General features: G+C 39.3%; 1 protein-coding gene across 19 annotated transcripts in view; it reads left to right on the top strand.

Annotated features, from left to right (window-relative positions):
- Positions 1–15,626, top strand: part of cadps2 (Ca++-dependent secretion activator 2) — a 350,912-nt gene that overhangs the window by 302,357 nt on the left and 32,929 nt on the right. For 10 of the 19 annotated variants that reach the window (XR_015526569.1, XR_015526568.1, XM_087312412.1 and 7 more), the window contains exons 20-21: positions 5,894–6,013; positions 10,718–10,747. The exons of 8 other annotated variants lie outside the window; for them this stretch is intronic. Coding sequence is in view for 8 of the 11 variants with exons in the window: in XM_087312412.1 (XP_087168538.1) it covers positions 5,894–6,013; positions 10,718–10,747 (150 nt within the window). In the remaining 3 variants the exon portion in view is untranslated. The remainder of the gene's footprint in view (positions 1–5,893; positions 6,014–10,717; positions 10,748–15,626) is intronic. One more of the 19 variants, XR_015526570.1, reaches the window with a different exon arrangement.

Genomic DNA, 15,626 nt, shown 5'->3' on the forward strand with positions numbered 1-15,626 from the left:
TAAAGGAAATGCTATTAGTGGATTTTTAATCCACGTATGGGGATTTCGTTCAGAAAGCCAATCGTCTGAAAGAGTATGTACATGTAAACGGGCCAATGAATTGCCAAATGAATTGGGAGCATCAGCTTGCGCACCTGATGCTTGATGCAATCAATTTAGCATAAAAGCACAGCGAAAGCAAGATGAGGCATTATTTTAAAGCCGAAGAGACTGATATTTACAGCTAAGGAACAATCATTATGGCGATGCAATATACCATTTCCGTTTCAGTGAAGCCAGTGCTGAAGTGGTCTCATAAAGAGTAATCTGAGCAGCACGGCTGCGGATGCCATATGCCCCAGGAGCCTCTGAAATAATTTCAGTGGGACAACTATTTTGCTGTTGAACTCTCTCAGAAAGTTCAGCATTAGCTGAGCGCGCTCTCCGGAGAGGGGCGCTGTCATGGTGACCGAGTCCAGCTCCAGCCCAAGAAAAGAGATCCTCTGCATGGTGGCGAGTTTGCTCTTTTCTCGGTTGACCTGAAGCCCCAACAGGTGGAGGTGACAGAGCACCTTATCTCTGTGCATAATCAATTGCTGCCGAGAGTGGACTAAAATCAGACTTTGAAAAAATTTAATATGTGGATGCCAGCGAGCCAAAGGGGCGCTAAGACACACTTCAAGAGCTTGGTGAAGACCGGCCGAGACAGAGAGAGCCGAATGGGAGGACTTTGTATTGCCAAGCTTGACTTTCGAACACAAACCGCAGAAACTGACGGTGGCATGGAGGCATGGAGACATGGAAATACACGTCCTTCAGGTCTATCGCTGCAAACCAATCCTGAGGAGCATTCTGAATGACAGCTTGTGCAGACAGCGGTTCAAAACACGCAAATCTAGGATTAGTTGTGACCAACCGCTCTTTTTGGACACGGGCTGTAAACCCCGCTCTCCATCTTGGCTGGAGGGACAGGCTCAATTGCATCCTTCGCCAGGAGGACAGCAATCTCTTCTCGCAAGACAGGGGCGGACAGGGGGCTGACCCTGGTGAAATAGACATGCGTGAACTTGGGGGGCCATTTTGCAAACTGAATCGCGTAACTGAATCTGATTGTGCATATGAGCCACCGCGAAGGGCTGGCCCACGCTAACCAAGCAGGCAGAGCTCTCACTAATGGACTCATCGCTACAATCGCTGACGTACCAGCAGTGGGGCAGCGCAGAGTGGGTGTGCTGATCCGGGAAGCGTGAGGATCCCGCAGAAGAGCTGGAGGCGAGAGATTCACTCTTACATAGCACCCAAGGGGTCTTGAGGGGTGAGAGAAAGGAGACCGTCCTCTGCCTGCTTCCAAGGTGCTTGAGGCGCCCACTTCGCCGGAGGGTGCCCTTGGCGAGGAGCAGCAGCTGTTGATGGCTCGGCACATGGAGCGGGCTTAAGGTCCCGCCGAAGATGACATTACCCATCGCATCAGAGTGCTCTCTCACCGCCTTGAATTCCTGGGTGAATTCAACGACGGTGTTGCCGAACAGGCCAGCCTGGGATATGGGGGAGTCAAGAAAGCAGACTTTGTCGACTTCGCACAAATCAGCTAGGTTTAGCCAGAGGTGGCGCTCTTGGACCACTAATGTGGACATCGTCCTCCCTAGCACTCACGCAGTGGACTTAGTGGTCCAGAGAGCATAGTCGGTTGCGGTGCGGAGCTCATGAAGCAAGCTTGGGTCAGACCCCCCCTGTAGTAGAGGTCTGCATAAATTTTCGAATAAATCGCGGGAGCGGTCGGTAACGGGTTTAATTTGGGACGGGTGCGGGCTGTCTAGCAATATCGCGGATATTGCTATGCGAATGAGAGAGAGAGAGAGCTTTGCCTGTGTGTGTGCTTGGTGCTTGTGTGTGTGTATGTTAGTGCGCGCGCGCGAATGAGAGAGCGAGAGAGAGAGAGAGCTTTCCCAGATAGCAAAATACACTCGGGCCAGTTCCGGCTAGATTCTCGCCTGCCAGAGACTTACCACTGCTTGTGGACTCACTGCCCGATTCCGGCTCGAATCAATTGGGCCAGATGCGGCGGCTGTAAGCGAGCCGATGCTACCGCATCCGCGACGGAATTGGACCGGTAATGTGTAATGTGCGCTGCGGCCCGGAGCTGGACTCAGTATTTATATACCTTTAAATAAAACCTTTTGGTATTACATTTGTACTTGATACATGGTTTTACAACACCTGTGTGTCTGCTTAGTGCTTGTGTATGTGTGTTAGTGCGCGCGCCCGTATGAGAGAGAGCTTTGTCTTTGTGTGTGTGCTTGGTGCTGTGTGTGTGTGTGCTTGGCTGTCTGTACTGTATAGCTGAGTGATTTTCGGTTTTGTTCTCCCCCGCTCTTTAGTGGGATCGGGCGCGGCCGGCAGAAAACGGGGCGGGTCGGGCAGCAGGACAACAAATTCTTAATATAAGCGGGAGCGGTCGGTTTCGGGCTAAAACCTGGCGGGTGCGGGCAGAAGCGGGATTCAAAATTTTGTCCCGCGCAGATCTCTACCCTGTAGCAGCTGTGCCAGTGCCTGCGCTTGGTAGTGCTGGTAGGTGGCCATAGCTTGCGAGGCGGAAGCAGCCTGGACTGCAGCCTTGTAAGCTCTGGTTTCGAGAGAGGCAGCCAACCTACAGGATTTGGACGGGAGCCGAGGTGGACCCCGCCAAGAAGAGGCGCCATGCGGACAAAGATTGACCGCAATGTCGAGCTCGACCTGAGGAATCGCCTCATACCCCTTGGCTGCTCCACCGCCAAGAGTGGTGAGAGGCAAGGGGCACGCGCAGAAAAAATTGCCCTCCCGGACTCCATGAGCCTACTGTGCACCTCAGGGAAGAAGGGGACGAAAGGCTTCGAAGGCTTGGCCCTCTTGTCCTCTATGTAGCACCAATCTAGTTGGTCTGGCCGCAGAGCTGGGGGATAAACCATCTTCAACCCCACGGCAGAAGCAGCCCAGGAAAGCACAGATAACATGTCCGTTTCAGGATTCGTTGACAGCGCTCACCTGCCCGGAGGGGGCAAGTGGGTCTGGATCCTCGTCGGACAATGAAAGCCCACCCTCTGATGCAGCAGTGAACGCCTGGTCCCCGGTGTCATCGAGCGTAAGGGCTACCATCTGGTTAGAAGCAGTGGTGTAGTCCTTGCTATACGCACATATACTCAGTATGCTTACTTTTTTCCATGAGCTGTTTGGGTATTACCACTTCTGAGGATCAATAATTGAGTATACCCTCAGTATACTTACTTGTTTTTCTAATTAAACTTCCCTAATTTACATGTATTTGCGTCCCCTTTAACTGTATATCAAACGGGTTTTTTTTTAAATCACAACTTAATTTGTTAAAATGTGCATATTTCTTACAATTATTACCTATATATATATATATATATATATATATATATATATATATATATATATATATATATATATATATATATATATATATTTATATATGACACATTTTTCTTTGTTTACCCCGAAAGGATCTGATCCTGATCCACCCTAAAATTAAAATCCTAAAATCACCCATGTAAAACAGTATTTCACATTTGTCTTAATTGTGCCGCTAGTGAACGACACTATACCGTATATAACACTAAAAACAATTAGGCAAAGACTACTCACAAATCCCGTAACAATGAGCGATTTAAAAGGGTAACTACTAGTATATAATAGCGACAACAGAAGACAGACTCCTAATAGTTTGGTTTAAAACAAGCATGCACGAATGTGACAATTAAAAATAATTGCTGATTGATGTTTAACGGAACCTATAAAATGTAAAGTAATAAGCCAGTAAAGAAAGTAAGCTAAAAAGCTTTCTTTCCATGTATGCACAGGCCCTTTTGAGTTAACTTAAATACAGGTAACTGATGTAAAAAAAGAAGAAAAAAAATGTATATATATATATAATCTCTAATGAATCGAAGAAACATTGACTTTCGTCGTTTCTTTGCCTACTTTCATTTCAAATTTGTGTCGGGTGTAATAGTACACCACCTTTTTTTCTAGGACTACACTACTGGTTAGAAGTACCGCTTCCTCCACTCAAAGCTGGTATTGAGCGTTTGGAGGAGCGGGAGGTCCGCTCCAGGCCCAAGTGCCTGCTGCAGTGCAGGGGACAGATGGGGTGATTCGCCCTTTTTCAAGGGCTAGCAGCAATCTTATCGCAACAGACATAGCATCGCAATGACGACATGAACTGCCTGCGAGCACCGCATTAACATGCTGGACCCCCAGACATGCAACGCAGTGCTCGTGCCCATCATCCCGGAACAGAAAACCATTGCATCCAGAAACGCACAGTCGGAGCGCCATCCTGAAATGGACGTGCTGCACGACCGTTCTGCTCTTTTAGTGAAATTTGCAACTTTATACGCACCGCTTTGGAGGACCAGACCCAAAGAACGGCAGGCAAGGGAGAAGCTTGTACACACTCTGGACCAGGAGACTGCTCTTGTTCGCTTGAAATTGCTGGATATCAGCAGGAGGAACCCTCATTGACTCTTTCAGAAGGCTGAAGAAGTCTCTGAAGCGAAAAGGATGCCTTAACTTGCTTTCGCTGTGCTTTTATGCTAAATTGATTGCAACAAGCATCAGGTGCACAAGCTGACGCTGCCAATTCATTTGGCATTTCATTGGCCCGTTTATAACTCTTTCAGTCGATTGGCTTTCTGAAAGAAATCCCCATACGTGGATTAAAAATTCACTAATAGCATTTAAATTCCCCATCCGAAGGGGAACTACAGTTTGCCTTAAGAACATGGTGCCTGGGAACACCATCCCAACTCTGAAGTATGCGGCGGCAGCATCACGTTGTGGGGCTGTTTTGCTGCAGGAGGTACTGGTGCACTTCACAGAACAGATGGCTTCATAAGGAAAGAACGTAATAGAAAAATTGAAGCAACATCTCAGAACATCAGCCAGGAAATTAGAACTTGGCCGCTAATGGGTCTTCCAAATGGACAATGACCCTAAGCATACTGCCAAATTAGTTAAAATGTGGCTTAAGGACAAAAAAGTTAATGTTTTGGAGTGGCCATCACAAAGCCCTAACTCAACCCTGTAGATAATTTGTGGGTAGAGATGAAAAAGCATGTGCCAGCAAGGCAGCCTTCAAATCTGACTCAGTTACACCCGTTCTGTTCCAGCAAACATATTGTGATAAGCTTGTGGAAGGATACTCAAAATGTTTGACCCAAGTTTTACAGTTTAAAGGCAAAGCTACAAAATGCTAACGAAATGGATGTAAACTTTTGACTGTCTAGAAATTAATAAAATATTCTCAAGAAAATAAATTCTCTAAGTATTTTAGCATTTAGCAAATATCAATCATTTTGGTAATCCTAATTGACCTAAACAAGAAAAAGTTTGGATTTAACATCAGACATCTAATAAAATGGTTATGTGCCTTTTTATAGTGTATGTAAACTTCTGGTTTCTACTGTACATATTTAGTTATTCTTTTTAGTAATATTATTAGGCCTAGTTGTAGTACTGTAAGTAGTATTGTTAATAATTATAATTATTTGAATATTAATAATAATGATAATAATAATAATAATAATAATATAGAAAAATTTTTGATCGGTTAACCAATTTTCTGTAACTATTTGGGAGTTAGTTTAACGCAAGCAAACACATTTTTGAAAAACAGTAATAAGAAGTCGTACAATCAGACCAAATGGTGGATGGACAAATGGATGGATGCCACTAGGTGTTTTAGACTCAAAACCGAATGGCACTTGTTAAGCATCTCTCACAGCCACATTTCCATTTGCATCAAATAAAATATTTTTCCAGCTGATTCTTCTCTGTCAATAATCTGCTCTTTACTGTCTGATGAACTGTCTGATTGTCTGGCCTCTCTGCACTTTAACTTTCTGATCTCTGGCAGGACCATCACCAACAATCTGCCAAGCGTTCCTCTGCCCAGGGTTCCCAACCTGCCTCTTAACCTCCCTCAGATGCCCAGCTTCTCAGCCCCGTCCTGGATGGGGCCGCTGTGTGACAGCACGTGTGTATGAGCCAGCTGGGCACATCGCTCGCTGCACACTGCTCTTCACATATGCTTATTATAGCAGCAACGTCTGTAGGACATTATAGGCCAGCCAGATATTAGCTCCAATCCTAATCAGACACACCTGAGCTAATCAAGCTCTTACTAGGCTTTCGAGAAACAATAAACATTTATATAATGTATATAATAATAAGAATTAATATTGAATATTATTTTAATAATTAAAAATTTTGACGTTTTTTTGACAATCTTTATTTAATGTTTTAATTTAAATATAAATTGAATGTAATAATTGGAATTATTATGAGTAAGTAGTAGTAGTGCTATTAATAGTAGAAGTGTTATTTAATTAAATCAATACAATTTTTTGTATATTTTGAAAATGTGTTGCATGTATAAATGTATACGTGCATTGGCAGGATGCCTTAATGTCTCACCAGTAACGATATACAGCCACATTGCACTGCTACGAGTGTGATATTGCATTTATACAACAGTTTGACAGCATAAACGTGTATCTAAAATAGAAAATCAAAAACAGAGAGTCTAAAAGCCCTTTTGTAAGAGGAACTACTTTCTTTCGCCATTTAATTACATCTGTAGCTGAACAGCAGAAACTGTTGCTATTCACACACAAGTATTTGAATGATTCTCTAGTGTAATGTCTAAAAGCCAGGCCCGGATTGGCTAATCGGGAGGACCGAGAGAATACCTGGTGGGCTGGTCCGTTTTTTTGGCCGCGAGGGCTGGTGTCCCTAGCTTCTTGCACTCTCAGCAATCGCACTATTTTTCATTAATTAATTTATTTATTTGACCATAGCCTCACTCTTTTAAGTCATTATTTTGCCACAGCTCTGCTCTTTTTATTTATTTTCTTGCAGCACCGTGAGCAAAATGCAGCCTGCGGGTTAATGATGATGTTACTATCATTCAACCCTAAACAGCGGCACCTTTGTGAATATAAGAATTTGAATAATTAATATTAATGAATATTACACCCGCTCAGTGTGATTCACTACACTAATAAATCTGACATAACTTGATCAGTGGTTAAAAGAGTCTTGCAGATAACAGTGCAACGTTTAATTTTATTCCAAGCATAACAGTGCTATATGTGGTCCAGTGGTCAGCACGTTGCATTACGATGCAACTGATCTGTGTTCAAACCTCACCTGAGTAATTATTATTATTATTATTATTATTATTATTATTATTATTATTTTCATTTTTATTGTTAAGACATATAATACTGTTAGGGTTGTTAAACATTTGAAGTTCTAAAGCAGCTGTTTTCTTGAAAAAGACATGATAGTGTCATTAGAAACTGAACTGGAAAGCACGTTATCTCAATTTAATCAGTCGTGAACTGAGGTGGGCCGGTCAAGGCTTGAAACTCGAGGGCTGAAAAAAAGTCCCACACCAGCCCAGTCTTAAGCGATGACAAAGCAGGTGATTTTGCTCACATTTTAAGATTATAAGGCTGAACGACATGAAATGCCATCAGTCTAGAGACATTTCCCAGTATTTCTTTGTTGCAATATCACAATAATACCCCCCCACACCAGCACCACCACCACCAGTTGCGCTTCCTCTGGGCACAGTTGCTTCGCGCAGGTAAACAGGAGCGTGCACGCTTTTTAACAGTCCCGTGCATCACATCACCTGTGCGCACGAGTGATCATCCTCTCTTCGGGATTTACCTTTTTTTTTGCTGTTTTGCTCGCGTGAACAGTTATTTTTGTCATTCGTGCTGCTTCTTGACTCTAAGACCACATTTGCATGAATATTGGGCCATGCTTATTGTCGAACCCTGCAGTTAAGGAAACTACAATTAAAAAATACTTTTCAACCAGCCAAAGTGGCTAGTGGAGGTGTCTGTCTAACCCACTAGAGCTGATATGCATTTGGCGGGTGTTAATGTAAAGCCCTGCATACAATCCTGATATGTAAATTCCATCTCACACTCAATACACTACAATTACTAAGGTATAAATACAGCACTACAACAAACAAAAGAGAGAGATCATCTTAGAATATCATTTACCTGTTTTATAATGATTTGATCAGCTGTAGTCAGAAATTACGCAGTTTTTATCTTCTAAGGCAGGGATGTCCAAACTCGGTCCTGGAGGGCCAGTGCCCTGCATACTGTAGTTTAGCTCCAACTTCCTTCAACACGCTTCCCTGGAAGTTTTTAGCACACCTAGGAAGAGCTTGATTAGCTGGTTCAGCTGTGTTTAATTGGGGTTGGAACTAAAATATTGTGTGGGCGAAGTAATACAGAAAGGTGAAGAGGCTGGACAAGAGCTGTTTTTTCAGAATATCACATGGCTATCAGCCAATCAGATTTAAGAACCAGACAGAACTGTTGTATAAATATATTAAATATATGGTAAAATATAATAATGATGTTGTTGTTGTAAATAACATTTCCTCGATCTGATATTTAATATTATAAATATTAAATCAAATTATACAATCAAATAAATAAAAACTAATTTTAAAATATGTCATATAAAATATAGATAATAATAATAAGAATAGTAATTATTATTATTTATTTGTATTATTATTATTATTATTATTAATAAATCAAATTGTTATATAACATTATTGTTATTATCATTATTTTTTATTAACATCATCTTTAAATGTCTGAGAATATTTGTTGGTTTGATGAAGCTGCTATAATAAGCATTTGTGTAATTTGTTAGTAATGAGTTTTAGCCGTGCATCCCCTATTTGCATGACAGTGTGAGGGTTATGATGTATTTTTTGATTCATTTTTCGCATTATTATGTGTCTTGTCATCAGTTTGGGTTGGGAATCAACAAGCTGTTTTTGTTCAGTGTCAAAACAAATCCTTGTTCTTCTGAAAAATCTTGTTCTTCCATAAATGTGGATCAGATACTGTACCTCTCCAAGTGTTTCTGTGTAGTTGTCAAGGAAACGCTGAATTCATGGCACTTTGAGCTGTGCTGCCAAACTATATTTAACGTCATGCAACCGCTATTATAACTGACAGGAAATTATTTGATAATTATTTAATTAAATGACTTTTTCAAACTATGTCTAAATTCATATGACACGTACTTTGTGCTTTTGATTCTTCTTGGTTTGTTCCTATTTAATAGCCAGCTAAACCAAACAGGGTTTAGAATCAGTTTACTAGCATATTTGAAACCTGAATTAATGAATCACTTGGAGTTGATTAAACAAATTCTTTAACTACTTGTTAGGGTGGCATGGTGGCTCAGTGGTTATCACTGTTACCTCACAGCATAAAAGTTGCTGGTTCGAGCCCCAGCTGGGTCAGTTGTCACCTCTGTGTGGACTTTGCATGTTCTCCCAGGTTCTCTGATTTTCCCCGACAGTTTAAAGACATGCGCTATAGGTGAATTGGGTAAGCTTAATTGGCCATGGTGTATGTGTGTGAATGCAAGAGTGTATGGGTGTTCCCAGTGTTTGGTTGCAGCTGGAAGGTCATCCTCTGTGTAAAACATATGCTGAAAACGTTGGCGGTTCATTCCGCTGTGGTGACCCATGATAAATAAAGGGGCTTAGCCAAAAATGAATGAAGGAACTACTTGTTCATTTCAGTGATTCAAATAAGTCACGTGTCTTTGACTCACTTGAATCTCAACTTTAGAAATCCTTAGAAATCAGCTCATGCTTAGCCTTAATTAATTTGAATCAGTCTATTGGCTCATACTGAATCATTTGCAATTATTAAATGAATGTGATATAATGACCACTTTTTCTACATTATTGTGACTGAAATTACAAAAACAAACTTCTTATGGGCTCTTATTTTCTTTTTATTAAATTTATTTAAAGCATCATGTTCAGCTTTTACCAAGTGGGTCATTGAATCTTAAATCAGTCTACCAATTAATAAATCAGGATGATTTGATTGTTGACTAAATTACATAATAGAAGTGCCATTTTTTTCTCTTCTTAATTACTTAACCTTTTATTTTTACTTGTATCAACATTTATAGTCCTGGAAAATGGTAAATATGAATCATAAAATTGGCTCATTTTTAGTCTTAACTAAGTGAGTAATCAATTTCAATCAATCTACTGATTCACTTTATTTTGTTTATCGAATCATTTGCAGTTGATTGATGGATCATGTGATACAATGACCACTTTTTCGACGTTATTTTCAAAGATTACTACTTTTCTGGTGTATTAACTGCTTTAAAATTGTGCTTAAATGAAACATAGTTAATATATAAACAATTATAGACTGCTTTCTTTTTAATAAATGTATTAAAAAGTCATGTTTAGTGTTAACCAGTAGGGTTACCTGATCTCAAATCAGTCTGCCAATTTACTGTATACTATAAGTCCAAATTGCAGTTCAGTGAATCACATGATAAAAATTACAGCTTTTCTACATAAATATGACTGAATTATAATTTTATTTATTAGTCCTTAAATATGGATTCTTATGTTTCTTTCTTGAAAACTAACAGTGTTTTTGTTTTATTAGAGTATTATACTGTATATTGAAATACAAAATAATTGCTATTTTTAGAATTAAAGTCATGAATTGGCTTATGATTCCCATTCCTTTTTTTGCATGACTTGATGATGTTGCTTTGTTTATTTTAGTGTGTTTTGTTGCTTACTGTTAGATGTTTCAGTATTCATTGACTTCTTCACATAATTTAACACAATTATCTGATTTTACAGCGGACAAGGAATTAATTTGCCAGATATTTTGTGAGTAACAAATATATTGCTTGTCTTCGGTGTCTGTTTTGCATCTATAGCTTTGTTTTTAGTACAAATGGGGGTCTCCATTAACATTCATTTGTCATCCTACAGTGGAGTGTCTGGGTATCATGGCTTCAATCTGTGGAGCGTGAGAGTGTTTAAAACCCGCTGTGAGCATGTGATGATAAACAGCGACACTATTTTCTCTGTGCCGTCAGGGGTTATCTGGCTAAAACTGTAACATAGTGACCATATGCAGCATTTTAAACACCCGATTCAGATTTACCCTGAAACAATTGACCACTCTTGAAATGAGAGGTAAACAGCATCAACTTCTGATAGCTATGGATGGCTCAAATAACATCAGAAAGATAAACTGCGTACATATCTGTAAAAAGCAGTGTTTCTCAACCACGTTCCTGGACGACCGCCAACACTGCATGTTTTTGATGTCTCTTTTGTCCGTCGCACTCATTACAGGTCTTTCAGTCTCTGCTAATAAGCTGATCATATGAATCAGGTGTGTTTGCTTAAGAAGACGTGTACAGAGCTGGTGGTCCTCCAGAAATGGTTGAGAAATACTGGCCTAAGGAATACGAATTGCAAAACCACACAAAAACCCAGTTTTCATGTCTGAAATGGTATCTTTGGTGGGTGGATTTTTGTTAGTTTTTATTAGAATGTATTAATAAATAGTAATATCTGATAGTAGTATTAATCTATATTAGTATTGGTGTTAACTAACTAGTATTATTATGGTCAACATTCTTATTTCATTGTTTGATGGTGAAGCAATTAAAATGAATCTTAACTAAAATCATTGCAATCTTAACAAAATCCTGTATTATGCATTACAAATAATAATACTTTGCCTCATTAAGCTTATTTGTTATAATCTTTTAAGCATTTTAAGTGAGAATTATGTCAGACCAATGTTCCTAAGTAAGATTTGTTGTAGTTTTATATTTTTTAGTTTTAGTTTTGACCACCTGTAATATTGTTGTGATTGCCGGCAGTGTGTTCTCTATTGAAAACCACTACCTACTAAACTACATATCCCAGAAGTATTTGCAGCAATCACTCCTGTCACAGTTGACAGTCATTTGGACACACACACACAGCTGATTATGATGATTATCGATTACACGAGTTATTTAAACCCCTCTGTTTCACACTCATGTCGCTGAGTATTGATTAGCTGTTGCAGTCATTCAAAGTGTTTTCCTTGTTTCTTGTTTTTCGTGTTTTTAACTTTGGACTGTTCATCGTTTTTCTGAATATTTGCCACCTGCCCTGAACCTTTCGCCTGTCTTTGGATTACGTTTTTGGATAATCTTCTACATGGTTTATGCTGATTTTTGACCCCTGCCTGCCTGACTTCTAAATACTTTATTCGCAACAATTTTAAAGTTTCAATTATAAATTACTAAAATATTAGCATGAATAATAATAGTGGGAGTTTAGTTATAGTAGTAGCATTTTTACTAATTAATCAATATTTAATTGCTTTGATAATTGAAATGTAACGTCACACTTTGTTTAAAGGTAAAATTCTTGCTTTTAAGAAACCATTAACTAAGGCTTTTAGCTCAATAAACCCCTAATTTGCTGATTGTTAATAGTTATTAAGGTAGTACTTGGGTTTAGGTTCTGGCAGGATTAGGCATGTAAAATTAGATAATGCAGGTTATGTACTTATAAAGGTAAAATTCTTGCTTTTAAGAAACCATTAACTAAGGCTTTTAGCTCAATAAACCCCTAATTTGCTGATTGTTAATAGTTATTAAGGTAGTACTTGGGTTTAGGTTCTGGCAGGATTAGGCATGTAAAATTAGATAATGCAGGTTATGTACTTATAAAGGTAAAATTCTTGCTTTTAAGAAACCATTAACTAAGGCTTTTAGCTCAATAAACCCCTAATTTGCTGATTGTTAATAGTTATTAAGGTAGTACTTGGGTTTAGGTTCTGGCAGGATTAGGCATGTAAAATTAGATAATGCAGGTTATGTACTTATAAACAGTCAATATCTTAATAATAGGCACCAAGTGGTAATAAGCCACCAGTTATTAGTGATAATCATTTCCAATACTAAAGTGTTACCAAATAATTATTCATATGGCCATAAAGGGATGGACATGATCAGCAACAATACTCGGGTAGGCTGTGGCATTGCTCAATTGGTACTAATGGGCCCAGAGTGTGCCAAAAAATATCCCCCACACCATTACACCACCAGCCTGAATGGTTGATACTAGGGATGTAACGGTATCAGAATTTCACGGTACGGTAATACCTCGGTATGAATGTCACGGTACGGTATTTATTGAATCATTTACAGGAAAAAACAAAACTTATGAAAATACTCCAAAAAAGTGCCAAAAGTGTCAATGACATACAAATTAGCCATCTATCTGTAAGCTTTGAAACAGGAACTTCAATTTTAATAACAAAAAACTATTAAACCATGTAAAAAAAATAAAGTTTCAATTTAGTATTGTTGAAAACTCATCACATTCAACATTTAATCACACTCAGCCCATCTACCCAGATGAGAGCTCTGCTAGTCGGACTTCTCATCAAGCATCTCCCGCTGGATCTAATCTCACTATATTTATTAAACGGGATATTTCATTTATCTTGTTGTCTTTATCTAACGACATATTCCCTGACTTTGGGCATTCGAATCTATTACTTGTTCTCAGGTAACGTGTTTTGGCTGAGCGCAAAGATAAGTTAATGATTAATGTAACCACGTACATTCTGTATATTGACTGATCGCTTGCCTTTATTTCCTATAATGTATAAACTTATTGTATGTTATACTTTTAAAATGGCCATTATCGATTATTAAAACTGATATTCAGCAAAAGAGAGGGTGTGTTTCGTATTTCCACTGAAATTGAAAGGAGGCAGTTGTTATCGGCTCCGTTTTGTTATAAATATCCACACAGTGAAGATGACGCTCATCTTATGCAGCACGGCGCCTCAACATTTCTGCTGTCTAAGTTGCTAATATTAAAATGAAAATAGGCAGTTCCTTAAATCATGTTTACATTTTATTGTTGAGAAAGTAAAACAACGAAGCCAGGGTGATGTGAATGAAGTTATAAAGTACATGGTTCCCTTTGAAGATTTACCCGTGTCCTCGGTATAATCTGCTTTTCCATGCAGCGCCATGTATTTTAGAATTCTAATCATAGGTTTCTATCAGGATACACACACCGGCGGCTGTCGGCGGCGCCCGGCGACGGCTCAGGACGCAGTTCATTTTTCAGCCGCGCCACAGAGCGCCATCTGATTAGTTTCATGTTAAATATCATTCGAATGTGCGCGTCTGGTGTGCGATACTTTAATCTGTCATGTACGCGCCGTGTCGCGGCGCCGAGCGGCGCTTCTGGTGTGCGACCTGCTTTAGAGTTTTCCAGCTCTTTTCATCCCCGCTTCTAGCAGCACACTCCATTTCCGCATTACTGGATCTGTAGCAACAACAGACCGCAAGGGATGATGGTCAAGCATGGGCTGATGGCAATTGTAGTTTTCGTTACCTCCCGTTCGCTTCATTCGCCTGAGCAAATTTTCTCAGAAGACCTATAGTTTTACCGAGTCATGCGACTTCGGTAATATCGAAAAAAATTAATATTGCGGTATGACGGTATTTACAATACCGTTACATCCCTAGTTGATACTATTCTGACCTTACCATCCAAATGTTGCTGCAGAAATTGTATTTCCAGTCTTCTGTTGTCCAATTTTGTGAGTCTGCAAGAATTGTAGCCTTAGTTTCCATTTCTTAGCTGACAGGAGTGGCAACCGGTGTGGTCTTTTGCTGCTGTAGCCCATCTGCCTCAAGGTTCGACATGTTATATTGACATGTTCAGAGATGCTCAGCTGCATACCTCGGTGGTAACAAGTGGTTATTTGAGTTACTGTTGCCTTTCTATCGGTTTGAACCAGTCTGGCCATTCTCCTCTGACCCCACTGGATATTTTCTCTTTTTTGGACCATTCTCTGTAAACTCTAGAGATGGTTGTGTGTGAAATTTCCAGTAGACAAGAAGTTTCTGAAATACTCAGACCAACCCGTCTGTCACTAACAGCCATACCACATTCAAAGACACTAAAATAACCGTTTTTCCTCATTCTGATGCTCAGTTTGATGATCATCAGAGTGATCATGAGATCATCATGGCAAAGTTGCTGCCATGTGATTGGCTGATTTGAAATTTGCATTAACAAGCAGTTACATAGGTGTTCCTAATAAAGTGGCCGGTGCGTGTGTATGTATTGCCCCCTAAAGCTAGAAAAAAGAAAATTAGGTCAGACCAAAGTTTCTAAGTAAGGCTTATAAGTACTATCATTATTGACAATATTTAAAAACAATATAAGCTAATTTAATACACATGAAAAACAACCTTGTTGTCACTCTACAGTGCATTTGAGTTAATCAAGGAAACATGTATGTATGTATGTATATATATATATATATATGTGTGTGTGTGTGTGTGTGTGTGTGTGTGTGTGTGTGTGTATATATATATATATATATATATATGTGTGTATATATATATATATATATATATATATATATATATATATATATATATATATATATATATATATATATATATATATATATTCTAGATGATTTATCCTGGATCAGCTCTCTCAATTATCTCAACAGGATCTAAACAGTTACATAAGAACCATTGCTTCCCTTTGTGAGAAGAACATTTCAATTATCCGAAGAACCGTTAAACTTTTAGTGTAATGGAAAGCTTCCACGGATGTTAAAAGTCCTCTGTGAAAGATGCCAATAAAGAACCTGTATTTTTCAGAGCGTCTACACAACAGAGCCTGAACAACATTGGAAAGTTAAATTACATCC

The sequence above is a fragment of the Danio rerio genome, chromosome 25 (assembly GCF_052040795.2).
Source record: "Danio rerio strain M-AB ecotype USA chromosome 25, GRCz13ab, whole genome shotgun sequence".
Lineage (NCBI taxonomy): Eukaryota > Metazoa > Chordata > Actinopteri > Cypriniformes > Danionidae > Danio > Danio rerio.